General features: G+C 44.7%; 1 protein-coding gene across 1 annotated transcript in view; it reads right to left on the bottom strand.

The window, feature by feature from the left end:
* The window catches only part of RTN4RL2 (reticulon 4 receptor like 2), a 94714-nt gene extending 78671 nt beyond the window's left edge, over window positions 1–16043 (bottom strand). The window contains exons 1-2 of the mRNA XM_069752604.1: window positions 15822–16043; window positions 12450–12946 (exon numbers count right to left, since the gene is read on the bottom strand). Coding sequence (XP_069608705.1) covers window positions 12450–12946; window positions 15822–15852 — 528 coding nt within the window. The 5' untranslated portion in view covers window positions 15853–16043. The remainder of the gene's footprint in view (window positions 1–12449; window positions 12947–15821) is intronic.
* Window positions 16044–23425: the final 7382 nt, after the last annotated feature.

Here is a 23425-nt window from a genome sequence, read left to right on the forward strand (position 1 = left end):
TAATTTCTTTATTTATATGATATATGTATATAATTTCCTTTGATTTCCATTTTTTGCTTTTTGTTTTGCTAAAATGGGAAAGGTTTACTATGATTTCATGTCAGATATTGAGAAAAACATACACATGTGTCTTTTTATATAGTGTATGTTAACTTCTGGTTTCAACAGCATATTTATATTTATACATATATACACACTACTCAAAAAACTAAAGGGAACACTTAAAAAAGAGAATATAACTCCAAGCAAATCAAACTTCTGTGAAATCAAACTGTCCACTTAGGAAGCAACACATGCTTGTGTGTTGACAATCAATTTCACATGCTGTTGTGCAAATGGAATAGACAACAGATGGAAATTATTGGCAATTGTCAAGATACACTCAATAAAGAAGTGGTTCTGCAGGTGGAGACCACCTCAGTACCAATGCTTTCTGACTGATGTTTTGGTCACTTTTGAATGTTGGTTGTGCTTTCAAACTCGTGGTAGCATGAGACGGACTCTACAACCCACACAAGTGGCTCAGGTAGTGCAGCTCATCCTGGATGGCACATCAATGCGAGCTGTGGCAAGAAGGTTTGCTGTGTCTGTCAGCGTAGTGTCCAGAGGCTGGGGGCACTACTAGGAGACAGGTCAGTACACCAAGAGACGTGGAGGGGGCTGTAGGAGGGCAACAACTCAGCAGCAGGACCGCTACTTAAGCCTTTAAGCAAGGAGGAACAGGAGGAGAACTGCCAGAGACCTGCAAAATGATCTCCAGCAGGCCACTGTCACACCGCTCCTGCCACTTGCCTCGTCCTCTCATACTTACCTGTCCTCGGCGTCCCGGCGCGGCTCCTCCTCTGCAGCATCTCTCCTTCAGCGTCCGCTCCTGGCTCCTGCTGCTCGTCGAGTGCGCGTGCACACCAGGTTCAGCTCTGCGCGCACGCACTTCTGACCTTCTCCTGCACTTCCTGTTCTGGTCTCTCTACTATCCTGGAGGACCTTCACCCGGAGGTAATGCGCAGCATCCTTTCAAATACCGGCCTCTTCCTCTTCCCTGTGCCTATGATAGTTTGTGCTTCAGGTGTTCTAGTCTACCTACATCACTGTGCATTTCCTTGCCTTCTGACTCTAGGTCTTCTCCTCTTTTCTCCGCAGCCCCCGTCAGTTCCCGTGTCTCTGCCGCAATCCTGCCAGTCTCCATGTCACCACAGTATCCTGCCAGTATCTGTTTCGCCGCAATAACTCACCAGTCTTTGTGACTCTGCTGCAATCCTGCCAGTCTCTGTCTAAATCGCAGTATTCTGACAGTCTCTGTGTCTCTGCCATAATCCTGCTAGTCTCCGTCTCACCTCAGTATCCCGCTAGTCTCTGTGTCTCTGCCGTAATCCTGCCAGTCTCTGTCTCACCTCAGTATCCCGCCTGTCTCTGTGTCTTTCCCGCTACTCTGCCAGTCTATGTGTCTCCGCAGCACCTCGCCAGTTCCCGCATCTCTGCTGCAATCCTACTAGTCTCTGTGTCTCCATTTACCCTGCTGGCTCTTGTTTCTCCACTGTATTCCTTTCCCGTCCTGGTCCTCCAGCTTCCATGATGATAGTCCCTCACGGGCCTGCCCCTAACTCTCCCTTTATAGGGGACAGTCCATCTGGTTAGCTCGTCTGTGGGGAGTTCGTTGCCTACGGTCTAGAGGGTCCACTTTTGCTTCCACGTTCCGCATCAGAGTATCATAGGCCATGGACCCCACTGGTGTCTCCGCTACTCAGAAAGAGTTACTTTTTCTGCGGGAAAATCAGACCAGGATCATGTCTTTTTTAAAGAATATGGAATCTCGTCTGGCGTCCTTGCAATCCTCTGACCCTGGTAATGCCTCTCAGCTGGCCGCTCTTCAGCAGGAGCTTGGCCAACAACGGGACACTCAGTCTCACATTTTGAATTTTATGGCCTCTGTGGATACTCGGCTCCAGTCCCTCTAGGGAGTCGCCTCCGTTCCTCCCCAAGCATCTGCTCCACAGCCCTCTCCCCGTCTAGCCAGGCCTCCTTGGTATGATGAGGATCTTAAGTTGTGCCGCGGCTTTTTAAATCAACGCCAGTTACACTTTGAATTATCACCGCTTCTTTATCCCACCGATTGTGCTAAGGTAGCCTTTGTGGTTTCTCAATTAGAAGGAGAGGCTTTGCCATGGGTTAATCCTCTCTGGGAGAGAGACGATTCTTTGGTAACCCAACTCATTCCTTTCTTAGATACTTTTCATAAGGTATTTGATGAACCTGGTCGGTTGGTCTCTACCACTGAGTCCCTCTTCAACCTTCACCAGGGTACCCTTTCCGTAGCTCAGTATGCCATCCATTTTCGCACATTGTGCTCAGATTTAGGTTGGAACAATGAGGCTCTGGTTGGTGCATTTTGGCGTGGTTTGTCTTCTCGGATTAAAGACAAGCTGGCAGGACGGGACACTCCCACCTCTTTAGATGATCTTCTCTCCCTGGCGAAACGCATAGATTTGCGCTTCCAGGAGCGCTCTCACGAGGTTGTCAAAGAGAGGAGACCTCTTCATCTGTCCACTGCTACACGAGTTGCTTCTTCTCAAGCTACGTTGGTTGCCTCTACATCCTCTCCTGAACCCATGCAGGTTGATCGTCTCAAGTCTGCAGAGCAACGCCGCAAGGAGAGACTCGCTCACGGTCTCTGCTTTTATTGCAGTAGCTCCTCTTATCTCCTGTGTTCCTGTCCTCTGAAGCCGGAAAACGCCTCCACCTAGGACAGGTAAGAGAGGCCTCCCTAGTTGGCTCTGATTCCTCTCCACCTTTAACTTTGTCTGTAATTTTGCATTTAGGTTCCAGACGCTTTTCTCTGGATGCATACGTTGATTCTGGTGCGGCTGGAAATTTTGTTCAACTTGAACTTGTAAACAGACTTGGGATTCCTGTCAGGCCCTTGGAGACTCCTAGACAAATAGCTTCTGTCGATGGTCGGCCTTTGCGGCAGACCGTCAACCTGGTTACGGAGGAGGTTGAATTTCAGATTGGAGCTCTGCACCGTGAGAAATTGGCTTTTTTTGTCTTGCCTTCTCTGTCTCATCTGTTTCTTTTGGGGCTTCCCTGGCTAAATCACGAACCCATTCTGGACTGGCGTACTGGAGATGTTTTGCGTTGGGGACAGTCTTGTCTGAATAGGAGTCTGCTCTCCATCAAGCCTGCAAGTTCCCCTCGGTCTGCTCTGGTATCTGAAAACATTCCGTTGGCCTATTGCTCATTTTCGGATGTTTTTGACAAGAAGGAGTTGGGGGTTCTTCCACCACATCGTCCTTATGACTGCCCCATAGATCTAGTTCCAGGTTCTAGTCCTCCAAGAGGTCGTATTTACCCTCTGTCTCCTGCCAAGACCCAAGCCATGTCCGAGTATGTTCAAGAGAATCTGGCCAGAGATTTCATCCAAAAGTCTTCCTCTCCTGCAGGAGCAGGATTTTTCTTGGGTAAGAAGGATGGTTCTCTTCGTCCTTGCATAGATTACCAGGGTCTCAATAGTATCACGATTAAAAACAAGTATCCACTTCTTCTCATTCCAGAACTCTTTGATCGTCTGCGAGGAGCATGAATTTTCACCAAGTTGGATCTCAGGGGAGCTTATAACTTGATTCGGATCCGTTCTGGAGACGAGTGGAAGACTGCGTTTAACACCAGAGACGGCCACTACGAATATTTGGTAATGCCGTTCGGGTTGTGTGATGTACCTGCAGTCTTCCAGGAATTTGTGAATGATATCTTCCAGGACCTACTTTATTCCTGCGTTGTAGTGTACTTGGATGATATTCTTGTGTTTTCACCAGATCTTTCTTCCCATAGAAGACATGTTCGGCAAGTTCTTCTGCGTCTAAGAGAGAATCAACGATACGCAAAACTTTAAAAATGCGTCTTTGAACAGTCGTATTTACCTTTCTTGGGTTTCATCATTTCCGATGCTGGTCTACGTATGGATCCGGAAAAGGTTTCTGCTGTACTCAACTGGCCACGTCCACTCGGAGTTAAAGCCATCCAGCGATTCCTGGGATACGCAAATTACTATCGGCAGTTTGTTCCTCACTTTTCCTCTCTTTCAGCTCCAATCTCCTCTATGATTTGTAAAGGTGCTAACCCTCACCAATGGACTATTGAGGCCGAGGAGGCTTTCCGATCCCTCAAACAAGCCTTTGCCTCCGCTCCAGTACTTCAACGTCCTGAAGCCAACAAACCTTTCGGCCTTGACGTCGATGCTTCTGCTATCGGAGCCGATGCTGTGCTCTGTCAAAGATCCCCTTCTGGTCATCTCGTGCCTTGTGGCTTTTTCTCCAAGATCTTCTCTTCTTCAGAAAATAATTATTCCATTGGAGACAAGGAACTTCTTGCCATCAGATTGGCACTGGAGGAGTGGCGGTATCTCCTAGAGGGAGCCTTACATCATTTTGTAATCTACACTGATCACAAAAATTTGGCATATATTCATTCTGCGCATAGACTGAATCCCCGCCAGGCCATGTGGGCCTTGTTCTTCGCCCGCTGCGACTTTGAGCTTCGCTTCCAGCCAGGTCATAAAAACTCCAAGGCCGACACTCTGTCCAGGTCATTTCAGCCGGTGGATAATGAGGAGCCTACACACATCATCGATCCTGCCAGAGTCATCCCGGTTGCTCCAGTGTCTCTCTCCTCTTTGCCTCCGGGTAAAACCTTTGTTTCTGAGGGGAACAGGAGACGCGTCTTACTTTGGGGTCATGCCTCCAAACTAGCAGGACATGTTGGTGTCAAAAAGACCTTTTGTTTGATCTCTCGCTACTACTGGTGGTCAACTTTGTCTAAGGATGTCCGAAGTTTTGTCGTCTCTTGTCCTTCCTGTGCCAAGAATAAAATTCCTAGACATTTACCTTCTGGGCTTCTACATCCTCTGCCGGTACCTTCTTCTCCATGGCAACATTTATCTATGATTTCATTACTGACCTGCCGAGTTCTTCTGGTTGCACCGTAATTTTTGTGGTCATGGATCGCTTTTCTAAAATGGCTCATTTCATAGCTCTTCCTGGTCTTCCTTCTGCTCCAGAACTGGTGAAGATTTTTGTTCATCATATTTTTCGCGCTCATGGTCTCCCCCAACATATTGTTTCTGACCGAGGAGTCCAGTTCACCACCCGATTCTGGAGATCTCTCCGCAAGTCTATGAACATCTCGCTTGACTAGTCTTCTGCTTACCATCCACAGACCAACAGCCAAGTGGAGCGCACTAATCCGACTTTGGTGACCTACCTTCGTCATTTCTCCAATGCCCATCAGAATGATTGGTCTGATTTACTACCGTGGGTTGAATTTTCTTATAATAATCATTCCAGTGAAGCTTCTAACAAGTCTCCATTCTTTATCGTTTATGGTCAACATCCTGGCCTTCCTCTACCGTTTCCTCCTGTCTCTACTGTACCAGCGGCTGATCTTCTGTCTAATGAGTTCTCTAGGGTTTGGCAGGAGACCAAGTCCGCTCTCGAACTAGCTCAACTTAGGATGAAAAGACATGTGGATAAAAGGTGTCTAGATTCTCCTATATATCATCCAGGGGATAAGGTCTGGGTTTCTTCCAAATTTATTCGCCTTAAAATCCCTTCGCATAAGTTGGGTCCTCGCTATATTGGTCCTTTTGAGGTGTTGAATCACATTAATGATGCTTCTTATAAGCTTAAGTTACCCATCTCTCTTTGTATTCCCAATGCTTTTCATGTGTCTCTCCTTAAGCCTGTAGTTCTTAATCAGCTTAATGCTTCAACTCTTTCTTCTCCTTCGCCTATTTCCGCGGATGATGTCTTTGAGGTAAAAGACATTCTTGCTTAGCGGACTTAACTTAGGGGAAGAACTTTGTTTCTGGTTGACTGGAAGGGTTTTGGTCCTGAGGAGAGGTCCTGGGAGCTCTTAGAGAACATTCAGGCTCCCCGAATTTTGGCTGGGTTTCTGTCCAGCCTTAAAAAGAGGGGGCGTAAAGACGGGGGTACTGTCACGCCGCTCCTGCCACCGCTTGCCGTGTCCTTTCATACTTACCTGTCCTCGGCGTCCCGGCGCGGCTCCTCCTCTGCAGCGTCTCTCTTTCGGCGTCCCCTCCTGGCTCCTGCTGCTCGTCGAGTGCGCGCGCACGCCAGGTTCAGCTCTGCGCGTACTTTTGACCTTCTCCTGCACTTCCTGTTCTGGTCTCTCTACTATCCTGGAGGACCTTCACCCGTAGTTAATGTGCAGCGTCCTTTCAAATACCAGCCTCTTCTGTTGTGAATTCTGTTGTCGGGCTCCCTCCTGTGGTCATGAGTGGTACTTCGGCTGGTTCTATCTATGGAATTCCTCTGGTGGCTATGGGCGTTTCTGAGTTTCCTTCCACAGGTGACGAGGTTAATTCGTTAGCTGGCTGCTCTATTTAACTCCACTTAGATCTTTGCTCCATGCCACCTGTCAATGTTCCAGTATTGGTCTTGTTCACTCCTGGATCGTTCTTGTGACCTGTCTTCCCAGTAGAAGCTAAGTGCCTTGCTATTTTTCTGTCCAGCTTACTATTTTGTTGTTGTCTTGCTTGCTGGAAGCTCTGGGACGCAGAGGGAGCGCCTCCACACCGTGAGTCGGTGCGGAGGGTCTTTTTGCGCCCTCTGCGTGGTCTTTTTGTAGGTTTTTGTGCTGACCGCAAAGCTACCTTTCCTATCCTCGGTCTGTTCAGTAAGTCGGGCCTCACTTTGCTAAATCTATTTCATCTCTGTGTTTGTATTTTCATCTTTACTCACAGTCATTATATGTGGGGGGCTGCCTTTTCCTTTGGGGAATTTCTCTGAGGCAAGGTAGGCTTTATTTTTCTATCTTCAGGGCTAGCTAGTTTCTTAGGCTGTGCCGAGTTGCATAGGGAGCGTTAGGAGCAATCCACGGCTATTTCTAGTGTGTGTGATAGGATTAGGGATTGCGGTCAGCAGAGTTCCCACGTCCCAGAGCTCGTCCTTTATTATCAGTAACTACCAGGTCATTCCGTGTGCTCTTAACCACCAGGTCCATTATTGTCCTGACCACCAGGTCATAACACTCTTCCTCTTCCCTGAGCCTATGATCATTTGTGCTTCAGGTGTTCTAGGCTGCCTACATCTCTGTGCATTTCTTTGATTTCTGACTCTAGGTCTTCTCCTCTTTTCTCTGCAGTTCCCGTCAGTTCCCGTGTCTCTGCCGCAATCCTGCTAGTCTCCGTGTCACCACAGTATCCTGCCAGTATCTGTTTCGCCGCAATAACCCGCCAGTCTTTGTGCCTCTGCCGCAATCCTGCCAGTCTCTGTCTAAATCGCAGTATTCCGCCAGTCTCTGTGTCTCTGCCGTAATCCTGCCAGTCTCCATCTCACCTCAGTATCCCGCTAGTCTCTGTGTCTCTGCCGTAATCCTGCCAGTCTCCGTCTCACCTCAGTATCCCGCCTGTCTCTGTGTCTTTCCCGCTACTCTGCCAGTCTATGTGTCTCCGCGGCACCTCGCCAGTTCCCGCGTCTCTGCTGCAATCCTACTAGTCTCTGTGTCTCCGTTTACCCTGCTGGTTCTTTTTTCTCTATCGTATTCCTTTTTCGTCTTGGTCCTCCAGCTTCCGTGGCGATAGTCTCTCATGGGCCTGCCCCTAACTCTCCCTGTATAGGGGGCGGTCCATCTGGTTAGCTCGTCCGTGGGGGGTTAGTTGCCTACGGTCTAGATGGTCCACTTTTGCTTCCACGTTCCGCATCACAGCCACAAATGTGCATATGTTTGCACAAACGGTTAGAAACCGACTCCATGAGGATGGTCTGAGTGCCCGATGTCCACAGATGGGGTTTGTGCTCACAGCCCAACACCATGCAGGACGCTTGGCATTTGCCACAGAACACCAGGATTGGCAAATTCACCACTGTCGCCCTGTGCTCTTCACAGATGAAAGCAGGCTCACACTGAGCACATGTGACAGATGTGACACGCTGTGGAGAGCGATCTGTCTGCAACATCCTTCAGCATGTTTGGCAGTGGGTCAGTAATGGTGTGGGGTGGCATTTCTTTAGAGGGCCACACCGCCCTCCTTGTGCTCGCCAGAGGTAGCCTGACTGCCATTAGGTACCAAGATGAGATCCTCAGACCCCTTGTAAGACCATATGCTAGTGCGGTTGGCCCTGGGTTCCTCCTAATGCAGGACAATACCAGACCTCATGTGGCTAGAGTGTGTCAGCAGTTCCTGCAAGATGAAGGCATTGAAGCTATGGACTGTCCCGCCCGTTCCCCAGTCCTGAATCCGATTGAACACATCTGGGACATCATGTCTCGCACCATTCACCAACTTCATGTTGCACCACAGACTGTCCAGGAGTTGGTGGATGCTTTAGTCCAGGTCTGGGAGGAGATCCCTCAGGAGACCATCCGCCGCCTCATGAGGAGCATGACCAGGCATTGTAGGGAGGTCATACAGACACGTGGAGGCCACACACACTAATGAGCATGATTTCCTTGTCTTGAGGCATTTCCACTGAAGTTGGATCAGCCTGTAACTTCATTTTCCACTTTGATTTTGAGCATCATTCCAACTCCAGGCCTCCATGGGATATTAGTTGTGATTTACAATGATCATTTTTAGGTTTTATTGTCCTCAACACATTCCACTATGTAATGAATAAAGATTTACAACTGGAATATTTAATTCAGTCATATCTAGGATGTGGGATGTTAATGTTCCCATTATTTTTTTGAGCAGTGTATATATTTGTATTTTATTGTTTTTATTTTATACTGGAGAAAATAAAAAAAATGAAGAGTGTGGTGTGCAAATACTTAGGTTTTAGGAATACAGAGAGAAAATTATAAATATTTCCGGTTTTGACCTGAAGGGGATATTGCCCCTGAACCCATGGGCTCCAAACTTACCATGCTGTGTGTCGATTCTTTACACTGGTTTGGGCATAGAAATCCTCTGTTGACTTGTTTTACTTTTTGTTTTTACCCATTGCACACCTTGTCCCAATGAATCATACTCTCTTGTTCCATAGAACATTTTTGATTTACAATTCAGATGGCAGGATAAAATGAAATGTGTTGTTCGGATGATTCTCCATTTTCCTATGGCATCTAGAGTGTTTTGTTCATACCAAAATACCGTAGTTATTCTGCCAAACTCTCTCATTTGACATCCATGTACTCCAAAGTCTACTTAAGGCCAGACTGGCCATGAACAGTACATCAGAAGCAGTTTTATCTCCAAACTCCCCATTGCCCTCTCTTCAAGATCTTTAAAAAAAAACTCCTTTTCCCTCAGCCTATAGTCTTACGAATTTTTTTTGTGTGTTTTTTTCAAATTTTTTATTTTTCTCTATGCAAATTGCCTCTTCTGAGAAAAAGAGGACTTAAACTCTATAGTGCCACCTGTTGGAAGTAGCGATCCTACGAGTCACAATCAACCCTTTAACGAGTTGTGCAATATGACAGGATAAAAGCCAAATCAGTATCTCAATTCGCAGACACGGTGTTTCGGGCTGTTGGCCCTCGTCAGTGCGAAGCATGAGAACTGATTTGGCTAGGTGAGAGGCTCTGGACTGGGGTCTAAGGGGTAACGTTTCTCCTTATGGAGAGTGACATACCATCTCTGGCTTGTCAAGGTAAGGAGGCTTATTCGCCGTGCAATGCTCCTCTGGGAAATGAAATATTATAAAATATTATTTTTCTCTACATATTTATTGTTTATGAATTCCTGTCCGGATTTGTAAGATTCAATATCTACTGGACAATTTCCAATTGTCCAACGAAGTGTCTTTTTGATCCCTGCGACAATACTCAGATGAGGAATGATATAATAATGTATGGAGCATGGTTGTCTGATTATTTTTGATAACACAATAGTAAACTGTACACTTGACTAAAACTTAAAAAAATACCAACACACGAAGACTAGAACATAGGTACATGAGAAGTATGAATGTTAAATGGAATACATGCATATTGGCAGAGTAGCTTGTAGTCAGAACGGAATTATGTTTTTGCAAGAAGAATCATAGTGTGATCTCATCTGGTGGAAATGATGAGAAGTAGGTGGTATGGGGGAAGGGAGTTTTTTAGATGAACACAAGATTTTAGCCTGTTAAAAGAAGCTCAAATTCATAAGGTTTAGAGCTCAGGAGCAGTAGGATTGAGAATTTGCCATTAGGATTTATAGTCTAGGAGTTTTAGGGTTAAAAGGTTAGGAGCTCTATCGGCTGTGCTCTGCTTTACGGCCAGCCGGTGCTGACACAGTGCAGGGAAGCTGACAGGGGGGGGGGGGGGGAAACAGACACCGGAATGTAAGTATGTACTGTTTGTTTTTTTTTACTTTTACAACAGTAACCAGGGTAAACATCGGGTTACTAAGCGCGGCCCTGCGCTTAGTAACCCGATGTTTACCCTTGTTACTCGGGGACTTCGGCATCGTTGGTCGCTGGAGAGCTGTCTGACCTAATCAGCGACGCTGCAGCGATCGGCATCGTTGTCTATATCGCTGCAGCGTCGCTAAATGTGACGGTACCCTTAGATTTAAAAGTTTAGAAGCTGTAGGGTTTAGAGTTTATGTGTTCCAGATTATAGAGTTTAGGGGGTATAGAGTTTAAAGGCTCTTTTAAAGGCTCTAGAATTTAGAAGTTCTAGGGTTTAGATTTTATGTCCAATAAAATGGACATTTAAAATCTCAGTAGAATATAATCGAATGTGAATAAAGCTGTATTAACAATTGTATGACAACCTATAGTAAAATTTTAAAGGGAATCTGCCTGCAGAGTTGTGCAAAGTAACCTACAGACAGTGTCAGACACCGCTATACTGATTACAATGACACCCGGGTTGATGAAAATCGTCCTGTGATTGTTGTTTAATCTTTATTTTCAATTTTGAGTTAATGAGATGCTCGTGCTCCAAGGCGGCCTGTGCAGCATCAATAGTAAAAAAGATATAATGTTAAAAATAATTTAAAAAAAAATCGTGCTATTCTCACTTTCCGGCGTCTCCCGCAGCCTTCCCGATGCTCGTGATGCTCCCGGCAGCTCCCGTTCCCAGTGATGACAATAACCCGAGACCGCTAGGTCATCACAGGTCATTGTCTTGAAAGGCATCACTGGGAACGGGAGCTACCGGGAGCATCGCGAGAATCGGGAAGGCTGCTGGGGACGCCGGATGGTGAGAATATCACAATTTTTTATTTTTTTAATTATTTTTAACATGGGTTGTGTATGCATTTTCGCAGTGAACAAATGCGGCGAAGACACATACACAACGTGTGCACATAGCCTTAATTTCTGGCAACAACTGCCTCGACGGATCCGTCAAAAAATGGATCCACTGCTTCAGTTTTTTACAATCTGCACAGGAGCCGTCTTTTTAGCATTTTGACGGATTGTGACTCATTGTAAAAAATGGAAGTGTGAAAGAGGCCTAAGGAGTAAAGAAACAAACCAGAATATGTGTTGAACTTTATATTCCTTAAAGTATACCCCTTTTACTCTGACATATTTAATCCCCTTTGGCATTCCCAAGCAGCTTTATCAGGTATTTACCTGGAGTAGTAGTAGTGCAATGCATGAAATGTGAAACTTAGCCACATAATTTCCTTAAAAACATTCACAGCAAAACTTCCTGTGTACAAATAAGCTGTCCAGGCTCTCGTATTGCAAACAAAACTGTAAGAAAAATATGACTTTTTTGTATGTGTCCTGGGAGATCATTCATCTCCTCCCCACTTTGACTCTTGACCACTGCATTACTCGCAAAATGTATCGGAATAGTAAGCCTCTTTAGCAAAATCTTCATCTCTAAACCGCCAACCTGATAAAATGGTAGGAATCAGATTGATTCCTGTCCTTATTTCTACAAGTTGAGAAGTGGAGAGTAAGTAGAACCGTGACGCAAGAACATTTAAAGTGTTAATTTTTATATTATTGGTTACTCTTTAAAAGCTATATACAAGGTTTTTTTTTAAAGCATCTCAAATAAAAGAACATAATCCGAACAATCTCCAAGTGTTTCATACATGTATTTCCTCTTGAAAAGATAATATCTATGCAAAACAATAGATCTGAAAAAACAGATTACTTTTCTGTAGTTTCCTAATAGGTTGTCAGTTTACAGATTTTGAAAACTGGAGAATGTAGATTCTTAAGCCGTCATACAGATTAGATTAGACAGTCATCTCGGCCGGCTCTTCCATATTTAGGAACACTTGTTCCATTGTGTTTTCTATAAGGGAGCTTACTTATCTCTTGGAGAGCAAAAGGATTGGCAGTCCGAGTTCGGACATGCCGGATCCTTAACTTCCTTGACAATTAATTGTCCAACGCCCAATATACATTAGATTGTTGGCCAAACCTCTGGATATTGGCGTGTTTGGCTGTGAGTAGCCTAATGTATATGAAGGGCTTTAGGGTAGACTGAGAACATAAAATTAGTAGATAAACAGAACAGTAGATAAACATGCATCTCACCGGCAGGCCTGTCAGTCGGTTGTGTTGAAGGTAGAGGTAGCGCAGTGAGAAGAGGCCTCGGAACAGCTCAGAAGGTAGCCTGTGGATATTACACTGATACAGGTGCAGGGACAGCAAAGAGTTGAGACCACTGAAGGTGTCTGGCTGAAGAGGTGGTAAATTGGGATTCTTGCCTAGATCTAGCTCCTCTAGATGCTCCAAACCTTGGAAAGTCCCAGGACGTAACACAGAGATGCGATTTGAAAAAAGCCATAGAACAGATGTGAAGGGAGAAAATAACCCAGGGCCCAGAGCTGAGATCTGGTTGTTTTGCAGGAAAACTCTTCGTGCCTGACTGGGCAGAGGTGAGGGAACACGGGAAAGGTTATGGGATTGGCAGCTCGCTGTTGGGGGTGAGGGATAACACGTACACAGTGAGGGACAAGGGGAGAGGGAAAAAGGGTAAGAAAGTGAAAGGGGAAGGAGGAGGAGAAAACCAAGGAGGTACTGGAGGGAGCCTATGACAAAGGGCAAGGAAAAGCAGAGAAATGCAGATTGAGGGGAAAAGGGAGCAGGAGAAAAACAGAATAAATAAAGCATAAATTAGTTAACATTAATGTGTCTATAGCAAGCATTTGTACTGTACAACGGAGACTATTACTACAGCTTGGTAAATAGCAGAATACAGTAAATGTGCCAGGGCTGATTTTATTTTTGGATGTTGACAGGACTGTCAATAGCTGGCACCAGTGCAGAATTAGGTTTTGGCACCGCCACCCCTCATTGGGCTGTGGTTCCTTGAGTTTTCAAAATCAAATTATTTTAAAGGCTCACCTCCATTTATTCAAAACACGTGAATGACATTTTTATTATTATTATTATTATTATTATTATTATTATTATTATCATTTACTCAGAGACCAGATCCTCAGTAAGGTCTAATAAGCTGCTCTTAAATCATTAAATTAGAAATAGAGATTGCAAGAGATTGGCTCCAAAATCAGCCTCTTATTGGGCTGTACTCTGCTGGACAATATTCACATAAGTGAATTCTTACCATTGCCTTTTCCTATCAGGAGCACATTCACCAAGAGTCCTAAAGAAGTCGTAGTACATACCAAGCGATTGTTTTCTTTGCCAAGCCATCAAAAGTAGCATTGATGTAATGATAAAGAACATGCATGAAGAGCCACCAATATAAGAGAGAGACCCAGGTCTAAAACATATCAAACAATATCTTTGCCAGCTGACAAGTCATAAGTCAAATTAATTTGTTGATAGTTTAGTTGGCTAGTGGAAGGAGGGTGGCATTAAGATATATTAGTCTTAGGATACTACAAGGTTAATTTTTTTCAAAATAATGAGTTGAAAAATGTGGTAAAAAACATGATATGGACATCTTTCAGCCACATTTTAGCCTACTATGGAGCAGTCAAGTATATTGATTTGTGTCATTCAAATGTATAGCCATACTGGAGATCTGCAGTTATTGTCATCATTGCAATCTAATTGATTTCAAGAAGAGAGCCATAAGAATAAGAATAACTCATATGCATGGAAAACTATGAGTCAACTCAAATGGGCAGTCTTCTTACTTGACCCAGAATTCTGGCTATCACAATTGCCTCCATAGAGCACTGGATAGCCAAGATTGGAAAAGATTGTTAATTTTTGGGCTAGTAGCTTGTGACCACGTAGTCCTCACATGTAATGACTAAATAAGCTACTCAGATTTCATACATGTGTTGTCTAGTTGTCTTTTCGTTTCCTGGAATGTATTATTATGCTGTTGACGCACCAGCGGATTATCAACCCAACACTTATATTTAACACTGATTTCCCCAGTACTGAAGTTGTTGCTTGTGTATTTATTTATTTTTTTAAATAAGGAAACCACTGTAATAATTGGTGATGTCAGAAGGATTCCTTGGGCTTTACTGAGCTGTGGAGCATGCATGTCATCTGTGTCTTCACTCCATGCTCCGACATAGGGCTCATTGGTAACAATGATCTCCTAGACATTACCCTTATATCACTATTATCAGCAATCTATATATGAAGACTTTGGGGACCACCTTGATAATATGATCCAAGAGAGTGTAAAAAAATTATAAAAATAATTAAACAATGACAAAAGTAATTCAAATGCCCCCCCCAACTACATAAAATTCACCAATATTAAATAACCTAAGTAAGAAGAACCTATTTTGCATGAGCAAATAGTATATTGTAATGATAACAAAGATATGATATTCTAGACATATATAGTACATCAGATACCAATATGTGTATGTTCCACTTCAGGCTCATTAGACCTTCAGACCTGGATGATCATCTCCTGTGATGGGATATTTTATACACACTATTTCAATATTAAATAATACAATGTACACATATTTTGCATCAATATTCTATAATAAAATTCAAAAAATTTTTTTTCTTTCTGACCAATTTTTGAGGTTCAATTACAACAGTACATCACCACTATGTGTCCATCCAAAAATGAAATAAAGAAATAAATATTTGTCAGGATGGAATGTCCAAAGTCCCCAAAAATCATAGTGTTAAAAGGTTACCTTTATTTTTACTTTACGGAATCTGTTGTCGTCAAGGGGTTATTTATATAGATGAATGATATAACATTCAGAGAGTTTTGTGTTATGAGGATTTGATGATCATCTGGGTTATTTATTACAGTACGCACCTCCTTTCCCTAAGTATTAAGCTCATATAGGTTCACTACCATTCCATATACATATAAATATGGCTTTAAGAATGTTCACACACCCCTCACCTCACACATCTAATGATCCTTTACTTGTATGATGTTACATGTTGGAACATTCTTAAGATTGTTGTCTCTTTTAGAATTTTTGAAATTGTCCCCAATAATTTGGCAATTGGGTCATTGATTCTGTTATCTCCGAGGAAGTGACAACATTTCATGTCCCAACTTTGAACTCTCTTCTCGTTTTGTATTTTATACACTAAGGAAACTCAATCCAATGCTGTTAAATATTCAACAAGCAGCAGCTCTCCACAATGTTCTACTCATGTAACTCACCTGTTTACTTCTTCACACTGAGATAATTCATGGGAACTCATACTTTTTCTATACTCTATCTGCACCCCCATATCTATGAGAAGAACCACTGCAACTTCTCAGTTTAAATTGATGGGTCTAATCCTCATGCATGATCAAGTATTGTAGCCTAAATGTGTTAATCTAAATCTCGTTTCGCATCTTCTAAGCCCACTGGTCACCCACCAACAGTAAAGTTTGATCTTGAGATCACATTATTGACCATCTCTACTATGTAATGCTGTAGGAACGCCACTTAGTTACTAACTGTGTCACAATTCTATAAAGCTTCAGCTGTAAGTATCCCTTACCTCGCAGGGGGATCTTGCAGTCTCTTCGCATCCTTGTCTCTGGTTTGACTAGAGCATCCACAGAACTGAGGAGGATGTGACAAGGCAGGAGGGAGTGAGGGTGGAGGGAGCAGTGCTACACACAAAGCTGTGCACCAGTCGTGTAGAAGTATGTAGAGGAGAGAACAGTCAGAGACAACGCGGAGTTGGTTTCTTATTCGATTCCATATTCATGCAAAAACTAACAACATATTGAAAATATGCAATGGCTTATGTTTCTCTAGGATCAGATTGAGCTCAATTGATTGGGTCCTATGCAAAGCAAAACATGGGCCTAACTTTCTTATTTGGGAAAATGAAAAGGGTGAGTAGCTCAGAAACAAAATAGAAAAAAGTTATATATAGCAAATAAAATAAACAAAATAAATGAAAAACATTATCATAATAATAATATTTAAATTAGAACCATACATTTTACAAATAAGAATACTATGCAGTGTCTGAAAATAACACCCATGATTACTACCTTACAACTCTTAAACTGATCACCTCAGATAACAATCATGTTGAGAACATATGTTATCTACCCAGAGATTTCATTTAGATTCTTTAGGGTTTGTTGGTCGGAGGGTGTTAGCACCACGCCGGAGCCATGCTCTGACAGGCAGGGTTTCTGGGGTGTCCCTTCACTCACCCAGGCTCTGCATGCTTCCAGCAAACCTTCCAGCCGGGCCTGTAGCCATGTCCTTAGAGCACGCGCGCGCCTCTGCCCTCTTAAAGGACCAGTGCGTGCGCTTGCTATTTTCTCTCCAGCCAATGGCTGTGGAGAAGTATATATTGCTCCCTACCCACTGGGGAGGTGCCTGAGCAACCTTCCTGTTTTATGTCTATGTTGTGTAAGGTTGCATACCAGTCCCTGCTGCACTTTGGTGCAAATCCCGCCTGCAGCACTCTGATGTAGACCCTGCGTGCTGCGCTCTGATACAAACTCTGCCTGCTACACTCTGATACAAATTCTGCCTGCTATACTCTGGTGCAAACTCTGTCTGCTGCACTCTGATGTGAACTCTGCTGCACTCTGATACGAACTCTGCCTACTGCACTCAGATACAAACTCTGCCTGCTGCTCCATCCAGTCTGTTCTCTGGGTCAGTCTGCTTTGCATCAATTGGTCTACCCTGGAGTGGCACCTGGCGTTCATCGGGAGCCAAGTCTAACCTCACCATCAGAGGCTCTAGTAAACAGTCAGGTGTTCGCTTGGTCATGCCTCTCCAGACTCTTCGTGGTCCGTGGCCCAGTGGTTCCACAAACCACATCTGTGACAGTTTGCTCAGGCCATGGACCCTGCTGGATCCCAGATCCTGCCTGATCAGACCATGTACAAAGATCTCTGCCGACAGAAAGATGCGCAGGAGAAGCTGTCCGTGCAATTGCAGTCCCTGACTTGGAGGCCTTAAGCATCTCTCCAGAGTTCCCGCATATTGAAGCAGTGTCTTCTCTGGAGACTTCACAGACTGTCTGCTTAGTTCGAGATCCAGGCCCCCGACTCACAGCTCCACCATGCTTTGATGGCAATCCGAAGCTCTGCCATGGGTTCATCAGTCAGTGCCAGCTACATTTTGGACTGCTTCCTCACTACTTCCCGTTGGACCGAGTAAAGGTGGCATTCCTTATGTTGCACCTGGGAGAAGAGGCCCTGGCGTGTTTGAACCCATTATGGGAGAGAGAGGATCCGATTATCTTCAATTTGCCTGCATTCTTGGAGGCTTTTCGCAAAGTATTCAATGAACCTGGGGAACCACCTCCTCAGCTTCCGCTCTTCTCCATTTACATCAGTGCAATTCATTTGTGGGACAATATGCGGAACGCTTCTGCACTCTGGCGTCCGAACTCGGATAGAATAATGAAGCTTTGGTGGTGACATTCTGGGTGGGGCTTTCCAGAGACATTAAGGATGAGCTAGCCGGTCGAGACCTACTAACTACCCTCGATGACCTGATCTCCCTTGCCATCCGTATAGACCTTCGTTTCCGAGAATGTGCCTGTGAGGTGGCACGTGAAAGAGGATCGCGATGCCTAGTTCGGTCTTTTCAAAGGCTGCTTGTTCCTTTACCCTTTCCTGTTGAGGTTTCATCTGAACCCATGCAGTTCGACCGCTTTGTCCTTGACAGTCAGTGACAGAGGGATCGCCGCGCTAAAAGCCAGTGCCTGTATTGTGGAGACATGGGATACTCCAATCGAGCCTGTCTGGTGAAGCCAGACAAACTCCAGCATCTAGGGTCGGTAGGAGAGGCTTCCATAAACGGAAAACACACCTCTGTACCCCTGACACTTTGGGCGTGACAACCGGTGAATCTCAGTATATTGAGTCTGCGTACTTGGATTCTGGGGCATCAGGAAATTTTATCCTCCAGTCTGTAGTGGATCGGTTCCAAATCCCAGTTCATCTGCTCCAAAACCCTCTAGCAATAACATCCTTTGATGGGAGACCTCTTCAGGAGACGATTCGTCTGGCTACTGAGCCGCTTGAGGTCCATATTAGGATGCTTCATACTGAGAGCATAGTCTTATATCTTCTTTCCCACATGTCTCACGCCTTTCTCTTAAGCCTACCATGGATACGACAGCACGAACCTGTGTTGGACTGAAGAACTGGAGAGGTGCCCCTCTGGGGACATTCCTGTCATGAGAAATGTCTGGCTCCAGTACATCCGGTAAGGCCCCGTCATCTCCAGCATCGCTGCCCAGTTTGCCATCTACCTATTGGTCCCTTGCCAATGTATTTGACAAAAAGGAAGCAGAGACTTTGCTGCCCCACAGGCCGTATGATTGCCCTATTGACTTGATTCCTGGATCTACACCCCTTAGAGGCTGAATTTACCCTCTGTCCCTGGCTGAGATTCAAGCTATGCTGGACTACATTCAGGAGAATTTGGTCAGGGGGTTCATTCAGAAGTCCTCCTCCCCTTCCGGGGCCAGGTTTTTGCTCGCTATAAAGAAAGACCAATCACTCCGACCCTGTATAGATTATCGGGGTCTCAACCAGATCAAGGTGAAAAATAAATACCCTATCCCACTGATAGGTGCCCACAATCTAGTCTGTATTTGCCGGTGAGACAAATGGAAGATGGCTTTCAACACCAGGGATGGACATTATGAATACCGAGTGATGCCCTACGGTCTCAGTAATGCACCAGCAGTTTTTCAAGAGTTCATCAATGATATCTTTCAGGACCTGCTTTATTCCTGCTTTGTTGTGTATATGGATGTTATTTTGATATTTTCCCCGGATCTGGCCTTCCACAAACGAGCAGTTTGGCAAGTTCTTCAGCGTTTCAGGGAGAATCGACTCTACGCCAAGTATGAGGGGTGTTTTTGAACAGTACGTCCTTCCCTTTTTGGGTTATATTATCTCAGACACCAGACTCAGGATGGATCCTGAGAAAGTCTCTTCCATCCTTAAAAGGCTGCTGCACGTGGAGTCAAAGCTATACAGAGATTCCTTGGCTTTGTCCATATGTAGTCAGAAAAGTGGCAGCACTCACCATCCCTTTAAAAGCAATCCTTTCTGGAGTCGCATAAAACATCAGAGGCAGGAGGGAATGGTGTGGACAGAACATCAAGATCAAGACGACGGACATTTCACGCAGGTGTGAGCTTCTACAGGTCCCTGGATGGAAAGGAAGTGATGTGGCTCATATACAGGTAACAGCACAGAGCCGCCCTCACCTGTGATGTCATCCAAAATGAATGGAGACTATGATCCACCTACTGCACCTTTAGACTTTAGGACAACATATAAATATACAACATTTAAAATCTATGTGTATACACACTTTGAAATAAAGATGAACATTGTTAAATCTTAAAAAACAGACATATCAACTTTATCATTGAAACCTGCTGAACCTTGTGCCCATGTTCGCTGGATCCATTCAGTTTCCCTTCTAAGTAACAGTCTGTGATGGTCCCCTCCCTGAACTGATGATTTAACCCTTTCAATCCCTGCAAAACTTAAAATGGCAGAATTCCCATTATGTTGTTCTTTAACATGTTTAATTAACCTAAGAGCACCTTTCCCTGATTGTATTGAATTAAAATGTTCCCTGATATGAACAAACAAGAGTTGAATGGTGTTTTGTTAAGGTTCAAGGAAAATTGAATGAACAAAAATAAATTTACTTAATAAAAGATAATAAATAGTCACTCAAATAGCACGTAATCAATAAAGTCATACATTACATAGTATGGTAGAAGTCAATCAGCTTCGTGTCTCTGTGTCTCCCATCACTCTTCCAACTATGTGTCCCCTTTGCATGTGTCTTTTATATGTTAAACTACCCCATACAAACTAATGTAAAGGCTTTTGATCTATATCATGGTCTCCCAGTATGAAACCCCCTAAGGCCAAATAGATACAGTAAGAACAAGTATCTATCTAACATATAATTAATATACATAAGATACCCTTGTTAGGACTGGCGGAACGGACCAAATATAAATAAGAGGCGATATAAGATGCGTTCGCAGTCCTGGTCCACCGTGTAGAGAAGACACCTGCTGCTCGGTAATGATGGACTATATGGCGGTATTAAGAGAAGATACACACGGGTTAGCTTCACCCGGTATGAAGGAAGCAAACCCTGTTGCGTCACAGGGCCACGATACCGCACAGAGAGCGCAAGCAAGGAGTCACAGAACTCTGCCCCAAGACTCAGGGTAAGAGTCCCACGTCGCCTCTTGCGCTCGACACCGCTACAGTGGTGTAAGGAGTAATTAAACTTAAAATAGATTTAGCGCTGCACTGGCAAACACCACTAACCACCCTAACTAGGGACAGGTAAGCTCACTGGTTGCGCACGGTGCCGCACTGGCTATCGCTGCTGATTGACGCTATAGATTGTGCCTTGTGCTGGATGGCTCTAACTGGCGCTAGACTGCTCCAACATTCGCGAGCATTCATCAACACTAGGGATGGGTATGATTCGAAGCTTTCATCAGAACAGGCATACATTCACACACACACAATAACTGATTTATACTAGCGCATGGCTGTGCGGCCATGCAAACCTTTTATAGCTATAAATACCACTGATGCATATCACCAAAGAATATCAAACAGGGATATGCCCTAAGGATGGACATATGTAACAGGGAAAAACTCCACTAACGAATATATCCTACAACCAAAAGGAGTAAATACAACCCATCTACATGTAAGATACAAATAATAACAAATTTTATTATAAATATATAGCAATACAGATAAATAAACACAATAAAGACAAGGTACACGCAGAGCTAATGTACATAGGATCTGGGACACTGAAAGTTACACCATAGGTAGATAGATCTAACAGGGGTTCCTTTGTGCCCATCTGGGCTAGTTCAATAGCTGCACTTAATAGAAGGATTACTTAATTAAGCACTATGCACTTTTTTATGACATACTAGTCGTCCCTGATCTGTGTTCAGAGGTGATAGGCCCCTGTCAGATCTATCTACCTATGGTGTAACTTTCAGTGTCCCAGATCCTATGTACATTAGCTCTGCGTGTACCTTGTCTTTATTGTGTTTATTTATCTGTATTGCTATATATTTATAATAAAATTTGTTATTATTTGTATCTTATATGTAGATGGGTCGTATTTACTCCTTTTGGTTGTAGGATATAAACCTATTATAGCTGTAGCTCCCCAGGACCTTTCTAGTGATCCAATAGGAGCTGCTACAGAACCTGAGCATGTGACCCCCGACCTCCAATGAAAGGTCGACCCGTGGGCATGCTCAGTAGGGGAAAAGCAAGGCAAAGTCCCTGGAACGTCTGCTCGCCACTGATCAGTGCTGGCTACAAAGGCTGAGCTTGGAAAGGCAGCAGTAAGGCTACGTTCACATTAGCGTTGCCCGCCGGTGCGTCAGCGACGCAACGGTGACGCAACGCGCGACGCACCAAAAACGCGCGCAAAAACGCTGCGTTTTGCGACGCGTGCATCGTTTTTTGACGAAAATCGGACGCACAAAAAATGCAACTTGTTGCATTTTCGTGCGTCCGACGCTAGCGTAGAAAACGACGCACATGTCGAAAAACGCTAACAAAAAAACGCACGCGCCCCCTATGTTAAACATAGGGGCGCGTCGCCGCTGCGTCGCCGCTGCGTCGCCGACGCAACAGCGACGCACATTAGCGTAACGCTAATGTGAACGTAGCCTAACCAAGCGCACAGTATCAGCTTGAGCCAGACGCTGGGATTGATGTCTCTGCTGAGCAGGTTCCACTGCAGCTGGAGGAGAATGGGAGACCGCAGTGGGCATGGTTCGAGATTCCCCCTGTGCAGCAGCGGAAACTTGACACCTAACAACCCTCTCCTGAGAATGAGCTAATCAGGTAGCTCTCATCTTTGAAATGCCAACAATCCTTTGTTAGTAGATAAACAAATTACTGGTCATTTACATTCCTTTGTTAGATTGACCATCTTGCTAAAGGTACATTTAAGCTTCAATGACCTTCTGCAAACTTCATACAGTAAAGGTACCGTCACACTAAGCGACGCTGCAGCGATACCGACAACGATCCGGATCGCTGCAGCGTCGCTGTTTGGTCGCTGGAGAGCTGTCACACAGACAGCTCTCCAGCGACCAACGATGCCGGTAACCAGGGTAAACATCGGGTTACTAAGCGCAGGGCCTCGCTCAGTAACCCGATGTTTACCCTGGTTACCATTGTTAAAGTAAAAAAAACAACCACTACATACTTACCTACCGCTGTCTGTCCCCGGCGCTGTGCTTCTCTGCTCTGGCTGTGAGCGCCGGTCAGCCGGAAAGCAGAGCGGTGACGTCACCGCTCTGCTTTCCGGCCGCTGTGCTCACAGCCAGTACAGGAGGAGTGCAGAGAAGCAGAGCGCCGGGGACAGACAGCGGTAGGTAAGTATGTAGTGGTTGTTTTTTTTACTTTAATGATGGTAACCAGGGTAAACATCGGGTTACTAAGCGCGGCCCTGCGCTTAGTAACCCGATGTTTACCCTGGTTACCAGCGAAGACATCGCTGAATCGGCGTCACACACGCCGATTCAGCGATGTCAGCGGGAGATCCAGCGACGAAACAAAGTTCTGGACTTTCTTCCCCGACCAGCGACATCACAGCAGGGGCCTGATCGCTGCTGCCTGTCACACTGGACGATATCGCTAGCCAGGACGCTGCAACGTCACGGATCGCTAGCGATATCGTCTAGTGTGACGGTACCTTAAGGAAATACTGAATATTATATAATGAACTTATATGAAACCATATCAATATCTCAGTAATTAGTATTAATTAATTGGAGTGTTGAAATCATTTAAAAATATAACATACTACACAAAGGGCTGGTGATATATAGACATCACAGGAGAATCAGGGGGCATATATGCATCACAGGAGGCTCTAGGGCAATAAACGCATCCCAGGAGGGGCTTGGGCGTGACATCACAGGACAGGCTGGAGCATATAGAAATCACAGGAGGGGATTTGGACATATAGACATCACAGAAGGGACTGGGGGCATATAGACATCACAGTATGGGATGGGGCATATAGACATCACAGGATCGGATGGAGGCATATAGACATCACAAGGCTGGAGCATGG

Source organism: Ranitomeya imitator, chromosome 2 (genome assembly GCF_032444005.1).
Source record: "Ranitomeya imitator isolate aRanImi1 chromosome 2, aRanImi1.pri, whole genome shotgun sequence".
Taxonomy (NCBI): domain Eukaryota; kingdom Metazoa; phylum Chordata; class Amphibia; order Anura; family Dendrobatidae; genus Ranitomeya; species Ranitomeya imitator.